The sequence below is a fragment of the Varanus komodoensis genome, unplaced genomic scaffold, assembly GCF_004798865.1.
Source record: "Varanus komodoensis strain SLA01 unplaced genomic scaffold, ASM479886v1 scaffold26, whole genome shotgun sequence".
Taxonomy (NCBI): Eukaryota; Metazoa; Chordata; class Lepidosauria; order Squamata; family Varanidae; genus Varanus; species Varanus komodoensis.
This window is the reverse complement of record NW_025335684.1, coordinates 1831993-1849461: the sequence shown is the minus strand read 5'-3', so window position 1 is coordinate 1849461 and position 17469 is coordinate 1831993. Positions and strand designations below refer to the sequence as shown.

The following is a 17469-nucleotide window of genomic DNA, read 5'->3' as shown; positions in this document are numbered from 1 at the left end:
CTTCCCATTGGCGGCTCGGCGCCGATCGGAGCAGGAACGTGATTGCCCGCAGGCGTGCTCCGTGACAGCTCGCGTGATGACGCAAGCGAAAGGGAGGGGCTCGGATCATGTGACCCGGCTTAGCAACAGCTTTCCTGGCAACGGCGCTCGGAGGGTCGTTCGTCCGCCCGGCGCTGCGAGGGGAGCGCCCGGCGGGGAAAGGCGGCGGCGCGCTGGGTTCGACTCCCTTGGCCGCCGAGACGGGCACCTGACGCGAACAGACCGGTGGAGTGTGGCTGGCCCACGGAGCGCACGGCGCTGGGTGTTGTTTGCGCGACAGGCAGACATTCAACTGGTACAGCTGCTCAAGTTCGGCCGTCGGGAGCTCCGCGTCGGTTTTAGCTCATCCAGGTCGGCCTCTGGATCCAGCTCAGCAGTGCTGGCTCCCAGCTGGGGGTGGGGGCTAGAAAAGATGCCTTCACCCCCCCCCGCTTTCTTACCTCTTACCCCCTGCTATGCAAACTTGGACTGGGCAGATTAAAAAGTGGGGGTGCAGCAGGTTCTTCTCCCACCCCCACTAGGGTGGCTATGTACGAACTGCCCAAAGAGCATCACTAAAAAAGAGAAGACAGAAAGGAGATGTGAATTGCAGAACATTTGTATTTGCTAAGGTATAGGTATATATTTGTTTTTAATTATTCATTTTCTGTGCTTCTCAATAGCTGACATTCTCTGGACAGTTCACAGCCTTGCACATCACAATATAAGATAATAATATTACATATAGTATATTTAATTTTTAGATATTTATACCATGCACAATTTAAACCAGTCTAAAGTATAATCCTCCGCAGGGCTGGATGGGGATATAGTGTGTGTTGTAAGCCTTTTTCTGTGTAAACATGCGTTGGATTATGCCTTTAAACAGCTAACACATTTACAATAAGATACTGGCCTTGACAGAAACAGGTGCAAGTTTAGAAGTAATTATTACATACATAAAAATACAGGGCATTGCACCCTAGTAGAGAGGGCTGTGGCCAGGTAAACTGAGTGCTTGCTGTCCAGGTGTTCTTGGCGTGTCAACAGTTCCTGTGGTTCAAAAAACCAGAATTGCACAGCAGAGGTTTCCAAACGGAGCTCTGCGAAAGAGGATGCCTGGCCACCTTCGTGTGGGCTTGGCAGGTCTTTGCACTAATGCTGCCTTTGAAACGCAGAAGGGGGGCTGACGCATTAGCTTTCTCTCTTTCCTTGCCCCCAGTGCTATTCAGAGCTTGGTTTCCATGTCCCCAAAATTAACCATCTAAGCCATTTCCAGGCAAGGACAAGGAAGCAGCCTAAATGGTGGATAATTACATGGTCTGCCTGTGATGTGGACAGATAGTCCTTATGCCAGTTGTGCTGTGCGGGGTCTCTGGGTGCCTTCTGCCTTTGAATGAGATAGCATCCCTGGCTATTACGTGTCATTCCATTTCAGTGCATGCAACGGGGCAGAGGAACCAGTTTGATTTCTAATCCCGAGGGCGCTTTTCCTGCTAAAGATGAGTCGGTTGTATGATAGCATAGAGCCCAACGTAATCGATGAAGAGATGCTGCAGAGAGCTGTCGAAGAGCAAGGACCTCGGGAAGAAGCTGGATTGTTGGCCAAAAAAGAAGGGATTAATTTCAGAGATGTGAAAGAGCTGCAACTTGATTTTAGAAGTAAGGATTGTAGGATGAAATAGGGCCTTATCTCTGAAATAAATAAATAAATAATGGGCCCTTTTATTACAAAACCCTTATTACACTGAGATTTCCCTTGTGGCAGTCTGTGATGAACAACTGTGCTTTGGCAGTATGGTGAAAATGGCTGCATTAACAGAAAAAGGATGTTGTAAATGCATTCTACTGTTTGTGCCAAGTCTGGAGGATGTCTGAGAAGCAGAATAGAAAGTCTTTTTAATCTGAACCAAAGAATCTATAGCATGTCTCCAAAGAAAGCCTGCATGTTTTATCCCCTATTTGAGGCTCCATCCACACAAATGGATGGAGCCCAGCTCGATACAAGACATTCATCCAGCCGAGCGATCGATTTGCATCCTGGGTCCCGTCTCCCATTTCCTCCTCTTGTCTCCTTTGCATAACAAATTTTAAGAGCTCTGTCCCCTCAGGGTGGGGCCTGTCCATTTGTATTTCGTAAAGTGCCATGGTTGTTGGTAGTTTCGTAGCAATGATTACTATTAATCATCGGTAATCATAGTGCAGTTTTAAAGCCGGTCGTATCTAAATTCAGGAGCCATTTGTTTTCTCCCGTGGTTTCAGATATCCTGAAGATTGACAACCTTTGGCAGTTTGTGAACCTGACAAAACTGCAGCTGGACAACAACATCATTGAGAAGATCGAGTCGCTGGAGTGCCTGGTTAATCTGGTCTGGCTGGGTAAGCGGCGTGCATTTCGGGCCGTGTGGAGTGCTGTGAAATGCCGCCGCGGAGAGCCCCACAGAGACTGTGTGGATCGGTGCGTGCGCCCCTTCGCGCCTCTGCCCCAGCTGCTGATAGCACACGTGTGCAGTTTGGAAGGGATTCCCCTGCATGAGTTGTATAAGGGGAGAAGCGATCCCAGGATGCCTTGCCCCCCCCCCACCCTCCCCTCCCAGCTTGACGTGAGGATCAGTAAGAAGTTCCACTTTGCTCTTTACCAGGATTTATGCTGCCTGCACAAGACCGAGATTGCTGCCATGATCTCTGAACACAAGCCCTCTGTCCCCACCATCAAATGGCGACCAGGGGGAGCAGGGCGCTTGACATTCCTCGGAGGACGCTCCGTGACTTAGGCCATTATGCTGATGTGCCTGATGAGAGGACGCTCTTGTTCCAGCCAAACTGACCCCCACTTTGCTCCTGCCTCGGCCTCTTTAAGAGGCCGAATGACCTCACAAGGGTGGCGGTCACTTGTTCAGAGAAGGCCGTGTGCCTCGGAGAATAGGCAGCCTTGAGAGCACGGGGTGTTGTGGGATTCTTTTTCTGTCTAAACATCCATAGGGTGGGTTGGACGTTCTCCTTGCTGGATCTCATGCCTTCTCCATTCTTCTTCTGTTTCCCAGATTTGTCTTTCAACAACATTGAGATCATCGAAGGCTTAGACACTCTGGTTAAATTGCAGGACCTTAGCTTGTTCAACAACAGGATCTCCAAAATTGAGAATCTGGATGCACTGCAAGAACTGCAGGTCTTCTCTATAGGAAATAATGCTATCCAGACCCTGGAAAACGTAAGGATTTAAGGATTACACCTTACCTACACTGGCTAAGGTCCTATGTACTGTCCTATGCAGTAAATCCCTCTGCATGCAGTGAGGCCTTCTTCAGACTAGACCCGCCACTGCTGCTACTCTTCCTGCTCTCCTGCGCAGACCTCTGGCAGATGCGGTGATTTCCATATTGCAGGTGGGGAACCGAAGTTGAGAGGCAGGGACATGCCTGCTCAGTAAGCCACTGCCTGGACGTGACTTTCAGTTGGGGACAAGCACTCATTTATCAGTGATACCTAACACAGCCCCATATATAGGCTGGCATTACGATTGCGAGTTCTCCCACAGGGGAGGCATTCCAGGTGCAGCTGCATAGCCATCTGCTGGGATGCGTTAACGTAGAGCCCTGCATTGAGCATGGGCCGGACCTGATGGCTTTGTTGTCCTCTTTCAGCTCTAACTCTTCTAAGATGGCAGCATTGCAGGTGGGGAAAGGTGGGAGAGCCGTGTTTTAAATAAGCAGAAGTATCTTGCTCGGTGCGCTGAGAATGGCCCCTTAAGCAAACCCATCACGTTGGTACATAAGGAGGGAGGGAAGGCCAGGGCAAGGCATACAAGCTGCCCTTTAGGCACTTACCTGCCAGTCAAAGGCCCGTTCATCCTCTCAGGCCTTTTAATCCTTTGTATATCATGCTGTGTTTTAACTTTGCACTTTTAAGTCTTCTGACACGTGCATCTGGCTCCCCGGATTGTGTATTGGGCTGTTTCTGCCTTTTTAACATAGCCTTTGGATTTTTTTCCTTCATTTTTCCTGTATTTTGTCTTGAGTTCTTTTAACTATAGGAAGCCTTCACAAATGTTTGAATTACATACAAATCTGCCATGAGTAAGGTTCCACTCAAACGTTTCCAAAACAACTTTGGTTTGAAAACCACTGACCTCATGAATCAATTCAATGGCAGCAGAAGTTACAGCGGTTTAGTCAAGATGGTGTTCTGCTCCATCTGTCTTCGTGCCAGTGAGACACGCTTGTCCTAGCCATACTATAAAGAAGCAAAGAGGAGAAAGTAGGAAAAGAGCAGGGCCGAGACCTGAGGAGTACTGCCCTTCAATAAATAGCGACCAGGGGAGTTGGAACGGGCTTCAGGGAGGGAAGGCTTTGTGTGAAGTGCTCTCTTTTAAGCTTCCCCCTTCTTTGTTTATTCTTCACCTTCACTGTGCACAGTAACTTCATTCAAGAGTTTCATGCGTCTCAACACAGGTTGTTTCAACATTCAAGAATGTAGTTTGGCCGCATTTGTTTTTGGAAAACAAGAGCTGCCAGCTACAGGAGAGATCACCACAGAACCTCACCTCAAGCTTGTAAGGCCCGTGAGGTGCGACATTTGCAAAACAGAAACTAGTTCAGCCAAAAGACCACCACACCCCCTTTTAAAAAGTGTTTCTGTGAATATTCGATATGGTGATTTGGTTCTTTTCCCTCCTTCGGCACAGATGATCTATCTCAGAAAGTTCAAAAACTTGCGCACATTGAATCTTGCTGGAAATCCGGTGTGTGAGAACGAAGTGTATGCCATGTTCATTGCTGCCCACCTGCCAGATCTCGTATACCTGGATTTTAGACTGGTGGAGGACAACATGGTAAGAGCTACTTTAGCTTTCCTCTGTATTCAAGAAAGCTAAAAATTTCTCTGAATCAATGACCAAACAACCTTTTGTCCTTGCTTTACTGTCAGTAATATTTATCCCATCTTTCTATGAATGGCAACCAGAGCAATGCATGAGTTGCAGCAAAGGAATACAAAATAATAAAATGACGTATAAAAAGGCACAAAGATAAAGGGGCAACGCATAAAGAGAGGTGTGTCAGGGCATCAAAGTCAAGCCATTCCCCCAGATTCCCCAGGGACCCAGTCTTAAGCCTGTTCTCCGAATCCCTCGGTTGGCTGACCCCCACAGCACCCCGCGTTGTGCGATGAGAGCTGTTGATCCTAAGCCATACGTCTTCCTTGGTTTTCCCCAGCGAGAGATGGCCTTGATAAAGTACCAGTATGCCATTGAGGAGATGAGGCAGGGCGAAACGCTGGCTCTGGTCAAGCAGGAAGCCCTGGAAGCCAGGGAAAAAGAGGTGGAGTATCATAAGGTACGTGCCTTTTGACTGGTTGTGTGTCGTGGGACTGTAGGGAGAACCCAATAGGTCCCGAGCCTCTTTTTAACCCCCCTGCTGCCATGCCCTGACCGGAGGAGCCCTCCTCAGAGGAGGCTGAGCTTCCAGAGGTCAAGAGCACTCAGGAACGGCCCATGCCAGAGAAACGGGAGTCCAAGCATGCAGCTGGTGGTGGCAGGTCCATCCTTGCAAGGGGCACGGATTCTGCCCCTGGGGCAGAGGCTGAGCCTTCCCCGGGCCCCAGGAGCACCATCATCTCCAGGGGCAAACCAGTACGCTCCTCTGAGGAGGAGCGCTTGATTACAAAGCAGGGCTCCCCCTGCTCAGAAAAGGAGATGACCTCTCATGAGCAGGAGACTTGCCAAGGGGGGTATAAGGAACTAGAAGCTGGGCCCGGCGTGGGAGGGGCTGCAGCTATTCTCTCCTGAGTTGGATGCTCCACCGAAGAGGTCCAGGGTCCACAGTCCAGCTCGTTCACTGCCTGGTCACAGTATTCGGAGGACGCCTGAGCTGTGGAGGGGTGCTTCATATTTTGGGGATATCTGGGTTTTCCTGTGCTTTGAAACAGCAGGTGGTTCCTTCTGCAGCCGCCGACAGCAGACAGTTCTCTGTTAGGACAGTCAGCGTGCTGTTTTGATGTCGGGGACAATTCTGGTCTGAGCTTTCCTCAGACTTATAAAAAAAATTAAGGCACAAACCCCACGCGCTTCATTATCTTCCCTTCTACCACACTGCTTCTTTCTCAAGTCGGCTTACGTGGAGTACCTGAATGGGCCCTTCCTGTTTGACAGCATGTACACCGAAGATTCTGAAGCATCCAAGCTGCTGTACCTCCCTGGAGTGCCGGAGCTGCTAGAGATATATCCTCCCTGGCCTGGGCAGACCTGCCGATAACCTCTGAGAGCGAGGGCGTTCACCGAGGGGGTTCTCTGCTGGCACAGGGAGGATAGATGGCACCCCAAAAAGCGGCTTCCCACTGTGCCTTCTGCACTGAGGGTCCTGAGAAAAATGAATAGGCTCAGGTGGGGGAAAAGCTACCTTCTCGCAGAACAGGCTGTCTGTTGATGTGGGGCACTGCTTATCTTCGGGAAAGGTTCTTCTCATCCGTAACTATTTCGCCCCCGTACACTGGTAGCTGGAGAACTGGGGTGGGGGGGTGCTGATCCACTCCCGCCCTGCTTGGGGGCTCCCCCCAGGCAGCTGCTTGGCCACTGGGTGCACAGAGTGAGGGAGCGGGTGGGCCCTGAGCCTGATCCAGCCTCAGGGCTCTTTGGTCGCACGAGGTCAGGAACTCATGAAGTCGCTCTAACACACGAACACGGCTTTTCTTCTCACATACAACCTGGTTCTGTCCTTGACTCCGGTCTCACATACAAGACCAAGTTCGTTGCCATTTGCCAGAACCTGTTCGAGTACGGTCTGAAGCAGCACGAGAAGCGAGAGGCCGAAGTTACACTCTTCTATGAGTGTCTTCACGAAGCCCTGGCAGAAAACCAAGAGCAGGGCACCAAAATCATGCAGGCCTTCGAAGAGAAGAATGAGGGGGTACGTGAAGGACAGTTTCCCTGGCATTTGCCGAGACGCTACCGAGAGCTTCTTCGGAAGTTCGAGGAGAGAATCGGTTCTGTGAATAAATGCGTTAATTCGCTCCCTGTTGAGCTGGTGTGGGACTGTCACTTCCTTAAAGAGCTTCTGGTTCCGTAGAACATAGTTTGAAAGACCCTGTAGGTGTTTGTGAGGACTCCGCAGGCCCGCATGTAACCAGTGCGTGGGGTTCCTTCTCCACTGGCGGCAGCTGCTCATCGCAGGCTTTCACGGCTCCCACAGGTGCTCGACAAGATTCAGAGCATCAGCGACACCATGGTGGCAGAGGTCAAGCTGACCGAATACAACGAGGATATCGCCAAGCTCACAGAGACGCTGATGACCCTGGAGATGCAGCTGGTGGAGCAGCTAGAGGTAAAGCGAGACCCATTCTGGAGAATCTTCCTAGGGAGGCGTTTTGTCAGGAACAGGCAGCGGGTGGTCTGTTGGGGGAATACGGGGAATTCCTGAGGAGCCATCGGGGGCTGACTCACAGCCTCGGCCACAGCGCTGGGCCCGGTTACTGGACAACCGGTTTTTCTCAGAGAATGCCTCTTAAGGGGAACCTGTGTGCTGGGGGCCTAGTCCGGCCTTCCCGAGAGGCCCAGAGAGCCATGCCCCTCCACCAGGCCTCATCCCCTTTGCCCCAACCACTGGCCACAGTGTGCAGCTTGTCTTCCCTCCAAGCGATTTGAAAGGCTTTGCTGCTGGCGCAAAGAGCCTTAAGTTGCAACGTGCCTGTACCATTTGCATCTGGCTGCCGTGCCTTTGGTGTCTGAACCCCCCGCTGAAAGACTTGAGGCAGTGAGGAGCGGGGAGGCTCTGCCCGAGACCTCTGGCACACTTTGCTCCTTCCCTGCTCTCCGGTACCTTTCACCGAGGAGACCGTGAATACGAGGCAACTGATAACGGGAGACAGAGATTAGTCTGCATGGTTATAGGCCAGTTCTGAGTTTACAAGTTGCAGCATACTTCTGAGTTGAACTCGCCCTCTCCTCCTCCCGGTGCCCCCTGCCTTTTCTTTTCTTGTTAAGGAAATCATCAAGGATTTCGAAAGGAACATCTTGGACCTGGTGTCAATTTTCATAGAAAACGAACAAGGACTATATCCTTTGGGGTGCCTGTTGCCAGCCCAGAAGTGTAAATTGCAGCAGGCGGTGTACGTGGGGTTGCGAATGTTGGCTCACATGCTGCCCCGTGTCACGTGGAAGTCCTGGATCCCTTTCAGGTTCAGTTCCCTAAAATGCAGGCCTTCTCTCTGCTCTTCGTTCCCAGTTCTGTCTGAGGCCTTTCTGGGACGTAACACTGTGAAACAATAGCACTTCTGTCCACGACCTGGTCCTGGAGGCCCACTTTGAAAAGCAAAGATGAGGGGAATGAGTGGTCTCTGGCCGCGTCTTCCCAACCCTGGCCGGGGGACTGTGGGAACTGCAACCCACACATCTGGAAAGTGCCGACCCTGCAAAGGCTGTGCTCTCTGTACCCCCCTAAGGCAAGCTCTGTTGCCAGGCTACCACGTCTGCCAATCAAAATGCAAGGAGCTTGGAAGTGGGGCTGGAGGCCAGCAGCATCCTGGCGTGGATTTTGGCTAAGGACTTCCGGGTGCTGATCTACAATGCTTTTGTTGCCACAGTGCTTACAAATCCTGTTTGCAGGATGCCCCTTTTGATTGGACACGGCCCAACATGGGAAGAAACCTGGCAGTTTGAAAGCACTTATTTGAATATTTTCCCCTGCACTCTTGCAAAACAGCAGGGGCTTTACATATCTTACGGGTGGGGGGGGCGCAAATTGGATAACCCGGGCAGGGTCCTGCCAAGGCCTTTATGACAGTTCTCCTGGCTGTGGGGAAGGGAGCAAGAGCCAGTTCCCCTGCCTTGATTTTGGCCGCGGTGAGTCAGTGGGTGAGGCCTGTCTGACTAGTCCTTCAGTTGTTTGCACATTTCGGAGGATGTTCCCTACTAGTGCGCAGGAGCACATGCCATGAGGCCAAGCCCTCCAGGAGTAGGTTCTGTGGTCCTGTTCTTTGTTTCTGAACCATCTCCAATACGATGGCCCAATGCCGGGATCTGGAGAACTACCACCACGAGAAGCTACTGGAAATAGCCATCAGCACCCTGGAGAAAATAGTGAAGAGCGAGTTTGATGAAGAGATGCCGGACGACGTCCGGATGGTAAGGGCCCCCTCCGTCCACGCTGAGGCTCGGTAGGCAAAGCATTCTTGGTCTGAAGCACTTTCCGTTCTGGGAACAGGACCACCGTGGCGGATCAGGTATCACTTTGCCCTTGCTTGCATGGCCCGTTTGACGCCCGTTCTGCCGATTTGGAGAGATCCGTTCGGAACTCCTCACACCCGTTTGTTTTTACCCATTCTGATGCATGCGGTGTCATCAGCCACTCTACCAGGGGCTTGGCTGAGCTCACCCAAACCTTGGCATTTCGGTAGGCAGTTCCTGCCTCTCCTCTTCTGGCGCGCCTTCAGGGCTTGCGCTCTCTGGCCTGGGACGCCGCACTTTGGGAGAAGCGGGCGCAATCCCGACATTTGCACTAGACCGACGGGCTCTGCTTCTACCCCGAGGCTTCGTTTCTTTGAGAGGCCTGCCATCACCGCAGCCTCAAGCTGCAGCGACACATAAGTGACCGTGGCCCGCACGTGCCATGGTCAGTCACACCGTCTGAGGATGAGAAAGCAGCCTCCGAGAGGGAGCCCTTGGCCTGGGCTCCTCTGGGGAATTGGGCCCTGGAGAGATGGAAGCCTTGTGGCTGCTTCCAGGCCTGACTCCTCTCTGAGCCTCCTCGGAGGCAGAGCTGGGATCCACTGAGGATGTGCGCTGGTGATCCCAACCACGATCCCTTGCACCGTCCGTCTTCCTTCCTAGCTTTTCGTGGACAAAGACACCATCGTCAATGCCGTCAATGCGTCACATGACATCCATCTGCTGAAGATCGACAACCGAGAAGACGAGATCATAACCAAAGCCAACGGCTGGGCCTCCGCACTGATTGAGAAGGTAGGAGCAGCCGCCTCGGCCACTGCCAAAGGCTGGCCCAGAAGGCAGCGCTGGCACCATGGGCCATAAAACGGGTGTGTGTCACTCTTAATTCAACGTGGGTGGCCACCAGGAAGGATCCAGAAGAGGACAAGCACCTTCCGGGCCTGCTCCCCTCTCCTTGGGCCCCCATGCTTTCCTCCAATCTCTGCAGGTTCACAAGGATGAAATCCACAGGAACCGCAGCCGCGTGATGGAAATCAATCAGTATGTTGACCACCTCCACAGCGAGACGGACAGCCTGGATATTCTCGAGCAGTAATGGGCCTCGGGCAGAGCTGTGCCCACCCCACAGCTTGAGCTTGGCTTTAGAGTCGCTGCCTGGGAAGTGAATCCACCTGGCGGTCTCCTTCCCACTGACAAACAGCCCCGTAAATAGCCCTAACAAGGACATACCCCCATCAGGGGGAATGCTCTGCTCCGAAACATTTTACGGTGAAAATAAAACGGACGATTCTGCTATTGAAAAAAGAGATGTGTTAGCTTAAACCGAACCTCCATTTTCAGAAGCAGCCTATAAATCCCAAAGCCCGGAGAATCGTTTCAGCATGGTTTACCTGGAGGGGAACAAAATAGGTGAGGGCTGAAGAGGCTACGTCGGCCTGCAGGTGGCAGGCTGGATGCTCCTACCTTGCCACTCACCTGTAAGATGGGATGCCCGCCCCCGCCCGAAAATAGCTGGAGTAGAGACCCATGCAAACTGTGGGGCAGGGCGATGGGGGGTGCTGATTGCCTGCAGGGGCGTGGCCATTGATAGAAATGTGGAACTGCCTTCACCAGCACATTCCGCCATTGCCTTCTGGGCCACCCACACCATTTCTGAGAACTCGGAATTGGTCTACACAGAAGGCCCCTCCTTTTGAACTTCGGTTGCTGAGATCTGAACCTGAAACGAATGCAGACCATCTGCTTGACCACGGAGCTGCAGAGGTCTGAAACGAACAAGACTAGACGGCACACACCGGTTCCAAACAAGAGCATTTAATCAGGGAGAGCAAAAGAGAAGAACACATTTCCTGTGTCAGTGGGACGAGCAGCAGAATGCTTGTCAGGCCTGCCAGAAACCCCAGAGCTGACCTCTGTGAAAGAGTGGAAAGCGTTGTATAAATGCCTCCGTCGCAGCAGGACCAAAGAACGGATCGCCCCCCGTGCCAGGTTCGGAGCCCCGGGTGCTACGCCACAGAGATGCCCAAGTGAACTCCACTTTCACTCCAACCCATAAAAAATGAGCACTGGTGCTTTTCAGATGTGTTGGAATGGGGCTTCCATCAATCCCCAACTAGCAAGGATGATGGGAAATGCAGTCAGCACAGCTGGATGGGGGCCTGGCTGGGGAGGGCTGTTTGCAGATCATGCCAGTTACGTCTGCACAGGGTTACCCCTTTGATTCCTAACAGGCCGCTGCAGGCCCAGACTGTCTGAGAACAGCTCCCACCACGGAGCTTCTCCCATTTCCAGTGGGGGAGCATTTCCCGAGGAAGTCACATTCAAGCAGGAACCCTGCAGAACTTCGCCTGTGCTGGTGCCGGTCGGTGTGAGGAATTCAAAGAGGAATCGGGGGGCTACAGAAAGCTGCCGCTACACAAACACCCATAGCGGGTGGTTGCCTGTCACTTCCAAGAACTCGTGCAAACTCTGAGCACCCAGGTGCTGAAGAAGCAAAACGAGTGACACAGGGAAGCCCGGTCCGAGGCAGCAAGCCAAGGTTTCGGTGGAGCAGAAGGACACCGGTCCAGAAGATCCTCTCCCCGCTCGGAGGCCACTGGGCAGACCCGCCGCACCCGCAGCCCGCATGTCTCCCAGCATCACCCACAGTCCCCATGAGGCACGCAGGCTCAGCCCTTCGACATCATGCCAGGCTCGGGAGGGGGGTGGAGCATCAGCCGCAGCTCTTCTCGGCCAGCCGTATCACTGCCTCCTTCACCCGAGGCCCTCAGTCCTGCAGCAGCTTGTGCTTGACGGCAGAACTCTCCGAGCAGAGATGAGCGAACAGGGTGGCAGCGGCGGTCCGGGCACGCAGGTCGTACACGTCATAGTCATGGGCCCACTCCACGTTCCCCCACTTCCTGATCTGGAGAGACGGCACGAGAAAGACGCTTCAGAGCCCCCTCGGAATGGGACCCTAGCCATCTTCCCCCTGGGACAGCAGTATGGATTGTGGCCCTCGCCACGCTGGGGACAATCGGTGACCTGATGGGTATCTCCATCCCTGGGGAGCAGCTGCTCACCCACCCTAGCTTCACTCAGGGGTTTTGCCTGCTGTTAAACCAATGTGGGATTCCCACATTTCAGGTAAGACAAGATGTCTTCCATGCTTGCACTTCTTCAAATCAGTGCAAGATATTTTTGCAATCCAGCAAAAGGCATTGCTTATCCATGTTTCTTTCTCCCTTCACAAATAAGAAGCAGAGTATGGGAATCGGTCTCATTTTTACATGGAAAAAAATGCTTTACATGACGGGAGCAAACGCTTGCCCTGCTTTACTCTTGTCAGGCTTAAGCACTGCCTTTCCCCATTTGAGAAAAATGAAAGAGGAGGCCGACACATTTTCCAAGGGGAATTGCACAATTCTGACAACCAGGAGCTGGTGCCCACCCATCGGATCTTGCATAAGGGCAGGCCCACACAGAGAACATTCAGTGATGATCCTGGCAGGTAACCGGCCCCAGGGAACCTGCCCCAAACTCCAGGCCTGTGCTGTGGCAAGGCTCACCTGGTATTCCTCCTCCAGGCGAGACAGGAGGACAGCTTGCTCAACCGTGAGGTGCCTGTCAAGCAGAGCCATGGAGAGGATCAGAGACTTCAGCTGAGTGATCATGTACTCAATGCCTGGAAAGAGGGACATCCTGGTCAGGCAGAAAGGAACGGGGCAAGCAAATGACTTGCACACCAAGACTCCCCCAAGCAAAGGGGAGGCAGTGTCTCAGGATCCCCAGTCATCCGTGGGGCACCATCGCAGGCCCTGGAGTGAATGTGCCAGCTGTGCCCTGTGAGCCCACCCACTGTGTGGCCCTCACCTTGCAGGGCCCAGCTGTTATACGAAGCCAGGTGGCTAATGAAGGTGTCCTTCGTCCTTTGCGGGATGTTGGGGCCCAGGATGCTTGTGGATGAGCCGATCTCAACATCATACCTGGTGGGAGAGCAGAGATTAGGCCTTGCTTCATCGCAAACGTTGCTTTTCTGGGTGCTGGGTCAACTGTGGCTAACACTGTTGCAAGATGCACGCAAGGGGGAAGGGGACATATGTAAAAACACAACCCTGTTAGTGGCTGCTTTCTGCTTTTATGTAGTATTCAGTGCCCAAAAGTACGTGCTGCAAGAGGAACTGTTGAAATAACAAGGAATTAGCCATCTTGTTTTTATATCTTTTCCTGGTTATCTACCAGTTCTTTTCTTTGAGGTTTCCCACACCATCTTTGCATGCATTCCCTGGCTGGGGAGCAGTGGGGGCTCAGCAACAGGGGAAAGACAATTGCCGGGAGAGCTCCCCTTCCTGCTTTTGGTCCCCTGGTGTGGCTGAGCAGAAGAGGGTTTGGCTTTCATGCCCCGAGCCATCTCCAGGACTGGGGCGGGGGGGGGGTGCATTTCAACAGTCCCGCTTCCCTGGCACGGCTGCTTCCACTTACCTTTTCTCAGCCCACTCAATTACAGGATCCCACTCGTTCTTCTGCAGCTCCACCAGGGCTGGTGGCTCCTCCACCCGGTAGCTACGGTTCCCCAGAAACAGCGCAAAAAACACAGTCAGGGCACAAACCTTTGTCTGACCACAGAGGCTGAAGTGCGGAAAGAGGGAGAGGAGGCCGGGATACCACCTGGAGCCCTCAGCCCCAGCCTCCTCGTCTCCTCTGGCAATGCTGGGGGCGGGGCTACAGGATTGTGCCCTCAGAGAACCAGATTTGAACTCACAACTAGCACCCCCAAGCTTTCACAGGCTCTCCAAATCCCCCTTTGATAACTCCCAACAAAAACAGAGCGTCCAGTTTTTGTCCAGGGGACTACCTTGCCCCCACTGTCGGAACATAGGTTCTCTCCCCTCCCCCCTTCTAGCTGGAGAATGTTTTAAGTCTGACCTCATTTCTCCTTGACATGCATTGCAAAATCCAAAGCATCCTCCTACCAAATGGTATCCGTTTCCAGGAACTTCACAGCTGCCCTGATTAGCTGTTCTTTGCTTCGCTGGGATGGGTTGTCTAAAGCCGTGTTGCACAAGGTAGTCTGAAAGGCAGGAAACTCGTTACAGCAGTCCAGAGCTTTTCCTATGTAAAAGTACAAACAAGTAGGGAAAGAAGCCTTTCTTGCCAGTAGGAAAAAGCACAATATGGAACAATTTGACATTGCCTGGCATGTGAGTCGTCTTCTTTTTATAATGTATAATGAGTAGGAAGTGTTCAAAAAGAGTATCTCTCACTTTCAACCTGCATTAGTACAGCTCAAACCTCTATCACTTCATTCTACAGCTTGTTCAGGCCCAACCAACTTTGATTGCTGTGGTGCTGAACCTCTCTCAACTCTAGAGGCAAGCACAATTTCAGAAATGTTCTTAGGAGCCACATTTCAGTGGTGAGCAGGACAAAAAGGGAAAGGGGTACCAGGAATACCAGCCTATTCTTGCTCCAAGTGATTCCTACCAGAAACCAAGACTTCGCAGAAGCATTTCAACTTTCAGAGCAGGGGAAAGGGTGAAAAAGCCAGAAAATGATTAAATAATGAGTGATCGGGGACATCAGACTCACCAGGTGCATGGCATAGGACTTGATGGTGTCCTGCTGAGACTCCCATTCGCATGCCACTGCCAGAGCTAGTGTCTTGCTGGGCACAGTGAAGAGCTTGGCCTGGGGAGTCTTCAGCTTGCGATGGTCCAAGTTGATCTCAAAGCCCTCTGGAGAACAAAGGTTAAAAACTGCAGGAATTATATGCCAGGCTTTGACGGGCCGGGGGGCGGGGGGGGGGCTGTTCCACCTGTAGCGCGACATTCAAGGAGCCACTTTCATGTCAGTGGGCAGCAAGTTTTGCAAGTGCATGGGGTTACCAGAATAGCTCTTCCATGCTATCATGCCTAATGGCCACTGGTGCATCAGATTCATGAATACGTGCAATTGCCTTTTAAAGCCAACTGTGCCACAAGGCACAGTAACACAAATTGCTCGCCATTCCTTCTGCTTGTCGTAGGAGTGACACAGAACAACAAACTCCTGAAACCTGAAGTTTGAGATTCTGCCACATGTCACCTGCTCATTCGGTGGTCATGCTTAGCAGCCTTAAGGCACAATCCTATGCAACTTTATATAGAAAGAAGGCTTATACCTCCCTTAAGGCTCAGATACCATTGGAGTTTTTGTTGCACCTTCAGGGGCCAGGGACTGGTCAAGCACATTTTTATTTGCTTGACAGGAAAGCAGCGTTCCTGTACATGTTACAGTGATGGACATAATATTGCCCTACTTATACACAGAAACCAGTAGGAGGCTGGAAGGTCTTCAAACACCTCTTCCACCACAAAGCTCACTTGGAGAAGCTACCAGCTGTCACCCTAATCTTTTCTAAGCATTTATATGACATACATAAAATAGAATAAATAAAGATACTTACTTTCACCTTGAGAGATGTTAACATTCTGGTAAAAACGCTTCCTTTCTGCAAGCCAAATATATATATTCAACTAATAAACCAGCACGATCTGGAAAAATTCCTAGGTTCATTGACATGAAAGTGATGTCTCTCTAAATTGTATTCACTTCCTTTCTCATCTCCCCAGTTCTTAACGTATATTATCTACTTCAACGATTTACAATAGCCAGGCTGAAATGCATGTCCTCATTCTATGACAGCTTCCAGCTACCTGGGTTGCTCTTGCTATGATCAGTGAGCCTTCCCTGCCTTTGCTGCTTAAGTGTTCACATATGAATTTGCCTGTGCCAATGTATTTTGAGGAGAGACACTCCACCATTACCAAATATAAAGGAAAAGAACAGCACAGTGCAGAAGGCTAAAGAACCACCAACATAAAAACAAGTATTCAGAATGTGCTTCTGGGTTAGACAGTGGAAATGGCCATCCTATTTACATACAGTACAGTATCTAGAATGGAATGGAGTCAACTGTTCTGGGTCAGCTGCCATAACTGACTTCTTTCCCCAGTAGCTTTCAGCATTCCGGTCTTCTAAGTAACATGGATGATATTAAAGATATTGCCCAGCCCACTTCCTCAGTTAACTACAGCTCCCACAATACAGTGGCCACAGATGATAGATACCAGATATCTACTTTAAAGAGCTCCCCCTGGCCGCAGAAAAAAGGGGGAACCACTACATTTCAGAGCACAGACAGCAATCTCTTATTTCTGCTTTGTGGAAATAATGCTGAGTTTAAGATTAGTAAGTTTGTAGAAGTCTTCATTTATTCAGAGATAATATCATTTCCAACCTTGCACTCTTTTTCTTACCTGATTGCAACGAATATGGATGCCTCAAAGCCACTGGGAAAAATCCTGGACCACAAGCCAGGAAGGTTGGACAGAGGCCCCGGGTCACATGGGAATGGCCAGAAAGCAGGTGCCGTAAAGGGGGGCGCCACATTCTGGCAATGGGGGAGAGAACACGAGCAGGGAAAAGCACTGGGGGTCTCGCCACCCTTCCGAATCACCCTTCCACTTGATTAGCGACTGCCATTTTTTCCGGCTGCACCATCAGCAGCTTTTACCCAGGCGAGCAGAAAGTGACAGTCTTTTAAATAAACGGCAAATGAAGCTAATAAATGAGACAATAAGAAGCACTCTCGGTTTTCCCCGCCTGCGCCACTTTCAGTGTTACAAGATTGACTCCAAGGTCTCGGTGCCCTCACCCGTGGGACAATCTCGCAGAGACCACGAAGCCTGCGTCCTTCCCCTCAGGGAAAACCTTCCAGGCCCTTGCCCGGAGGAATCGCCCCCGCAAAAGCCCCGAACCACAAGCCCTGCCCGCCTTGCCTAGCAATCACTCCTCCTGGGCGCCGCCATTTTGCTGCGGCCGGGGGAGGGGCCAGGCGGAGCGCGGCCAATCGGCGTCACAAACGCGTTTTGTCCCATCCGCCGCGCCGTCTTCGCGCGACGCGGCAGGCAACGTAACCTCGGAAGGGAGGGGGAAGCGGGGGGGAGTGAAAGCTGGCGGCGTCTCGCCGTCATTTTTTCCCCGTTCCCTCCCTCCGGCTCCCACCCACTCTCTCGCACGTGACTCCGGGCAGCCAATAACGACCGGCCTGCCCACGGCGGCGGGCCAATCATGAGCCGCCGGAGGAAGCGGCGGAGGCGGCGACGCTGAGGGAGGTTCTGAGGGGGAAAACAGACGCGAGGCCGAGTCGGGCCGCGCCGCGCCAGGCAAGCGGGCCGGCGAGCGAGCGCGGAGCGGCGGCGGCGGCGCGGGAGCAGGAAGAGGGTCGCCTCTGGCCCGGCCCGGCCCGGCCGGCCGCGCCGCGCTGGCGCCGG

The 17469-nt window shown here is 52.2% G+C and overlaps 2 protein-coding genes across 2 annotated transcripts; one reads left to right on the top strand and one right to left on the bottom strand.

Annotated features, from left to right (window-relative positions):
• The first annotated feature begins 580 nt into the window (after positions 1–580).
• Positions 581–10402, top strand: DRC3 (dynein regulatory complex subunit 3). Its single transcript, XM_044433527.1, has 13 exons — positions 581–650; positions 1457–1680; positions 2281–2397; positions 3063–3229; positions 4703–4849; positions 5232–5351; positions 6123–6235; positions 6746–6920; positions 7203–7334; positions 7994–8064; positions 9010–9133; positions 9839–9970; positions 10164–10402. The coding sequence occupies exons 2-13, from the start codon at positions 1521–1523 to the stop codon at positions 10269–10271; spliced, it is 1566 nt and encodes a 521-aa protein (XP_044289462.1). The 5' UTR covers positions 581–650; positions 1457–1520; the 3' UTR covers positions 10272–10402.
• A 572-nt stretch (positions 10403–10974) lies between these two features.
• ATPAF2 (ATP synthase mitochondrial F1 complex assembly factor 2) lies at positions 10975–16999 on the bottom strand. Its single transcript, XM_044433824.1, has 8 exons — positions 16453–16999; positions 15600–15644; positions 14744–14889; positions 14128–14225; positions 13637–13717; positions 13028–13140; positions 12724–12839; positions 10975–12080 (listed from the first exon to the last, which is right to left on the bottom strand). Exons 1-8 carry the CDS (start codon positions 16583–16585, stop codon positions 11943–11945), a joined length of 870 nt encoding a protein of 289 aa, XP_044289759.1. The 5' UTR covers positions 16586–16999; the 3' UTR covers positions 10975–11942.
• Between the last annotated feature and the right edge of the window lie 470 nt (positions 17000–17469).

Coding starts and splice junctions, on each gene's coding strand:
- DRC3 (XM_044433527.1), top strand. CDS start 1,521: ATGAGTCGGTTGTATGATAGCATAGAGCCCAACGTAATCGATGAAGAG. Junction 6,236..6,745: donor GTGCCGGAGCTGCTAGAGAT/ATATCCTCCCTG, acceptor CTCCGGTCTCAC/ATACAAGACCAAGTTCGTTG. Junction 9,134..9,838: donor TGCCGGACGACGTCCGGATG/GTAAGGGCCCCC, acceptor CTTCCTTCCTAG/CTTTTCGTGGACAAAGACAC.
- ATPAF2 (XM_044433824.1), bottom strand. CDS start 16,585: ATGTGGCGCCCCCCTTTACGGCACCTGCTTTCTGGCCATTCCCATGTG. Junction 13,718..14,127: donor CTGGAAACGGATACCATTTG/GTAGGAGGATGC, acceptor GGGGAACCGTAG/CTACCGGGTGGAGGAGCCAC. Junction 13,141..13,636: donor ATTGAGTGGGCTGAGAAAAG/GTAAGTGGAAGC, acceptor CTCTCCCACCAG/GTATGATGTTGAGATCGGCT.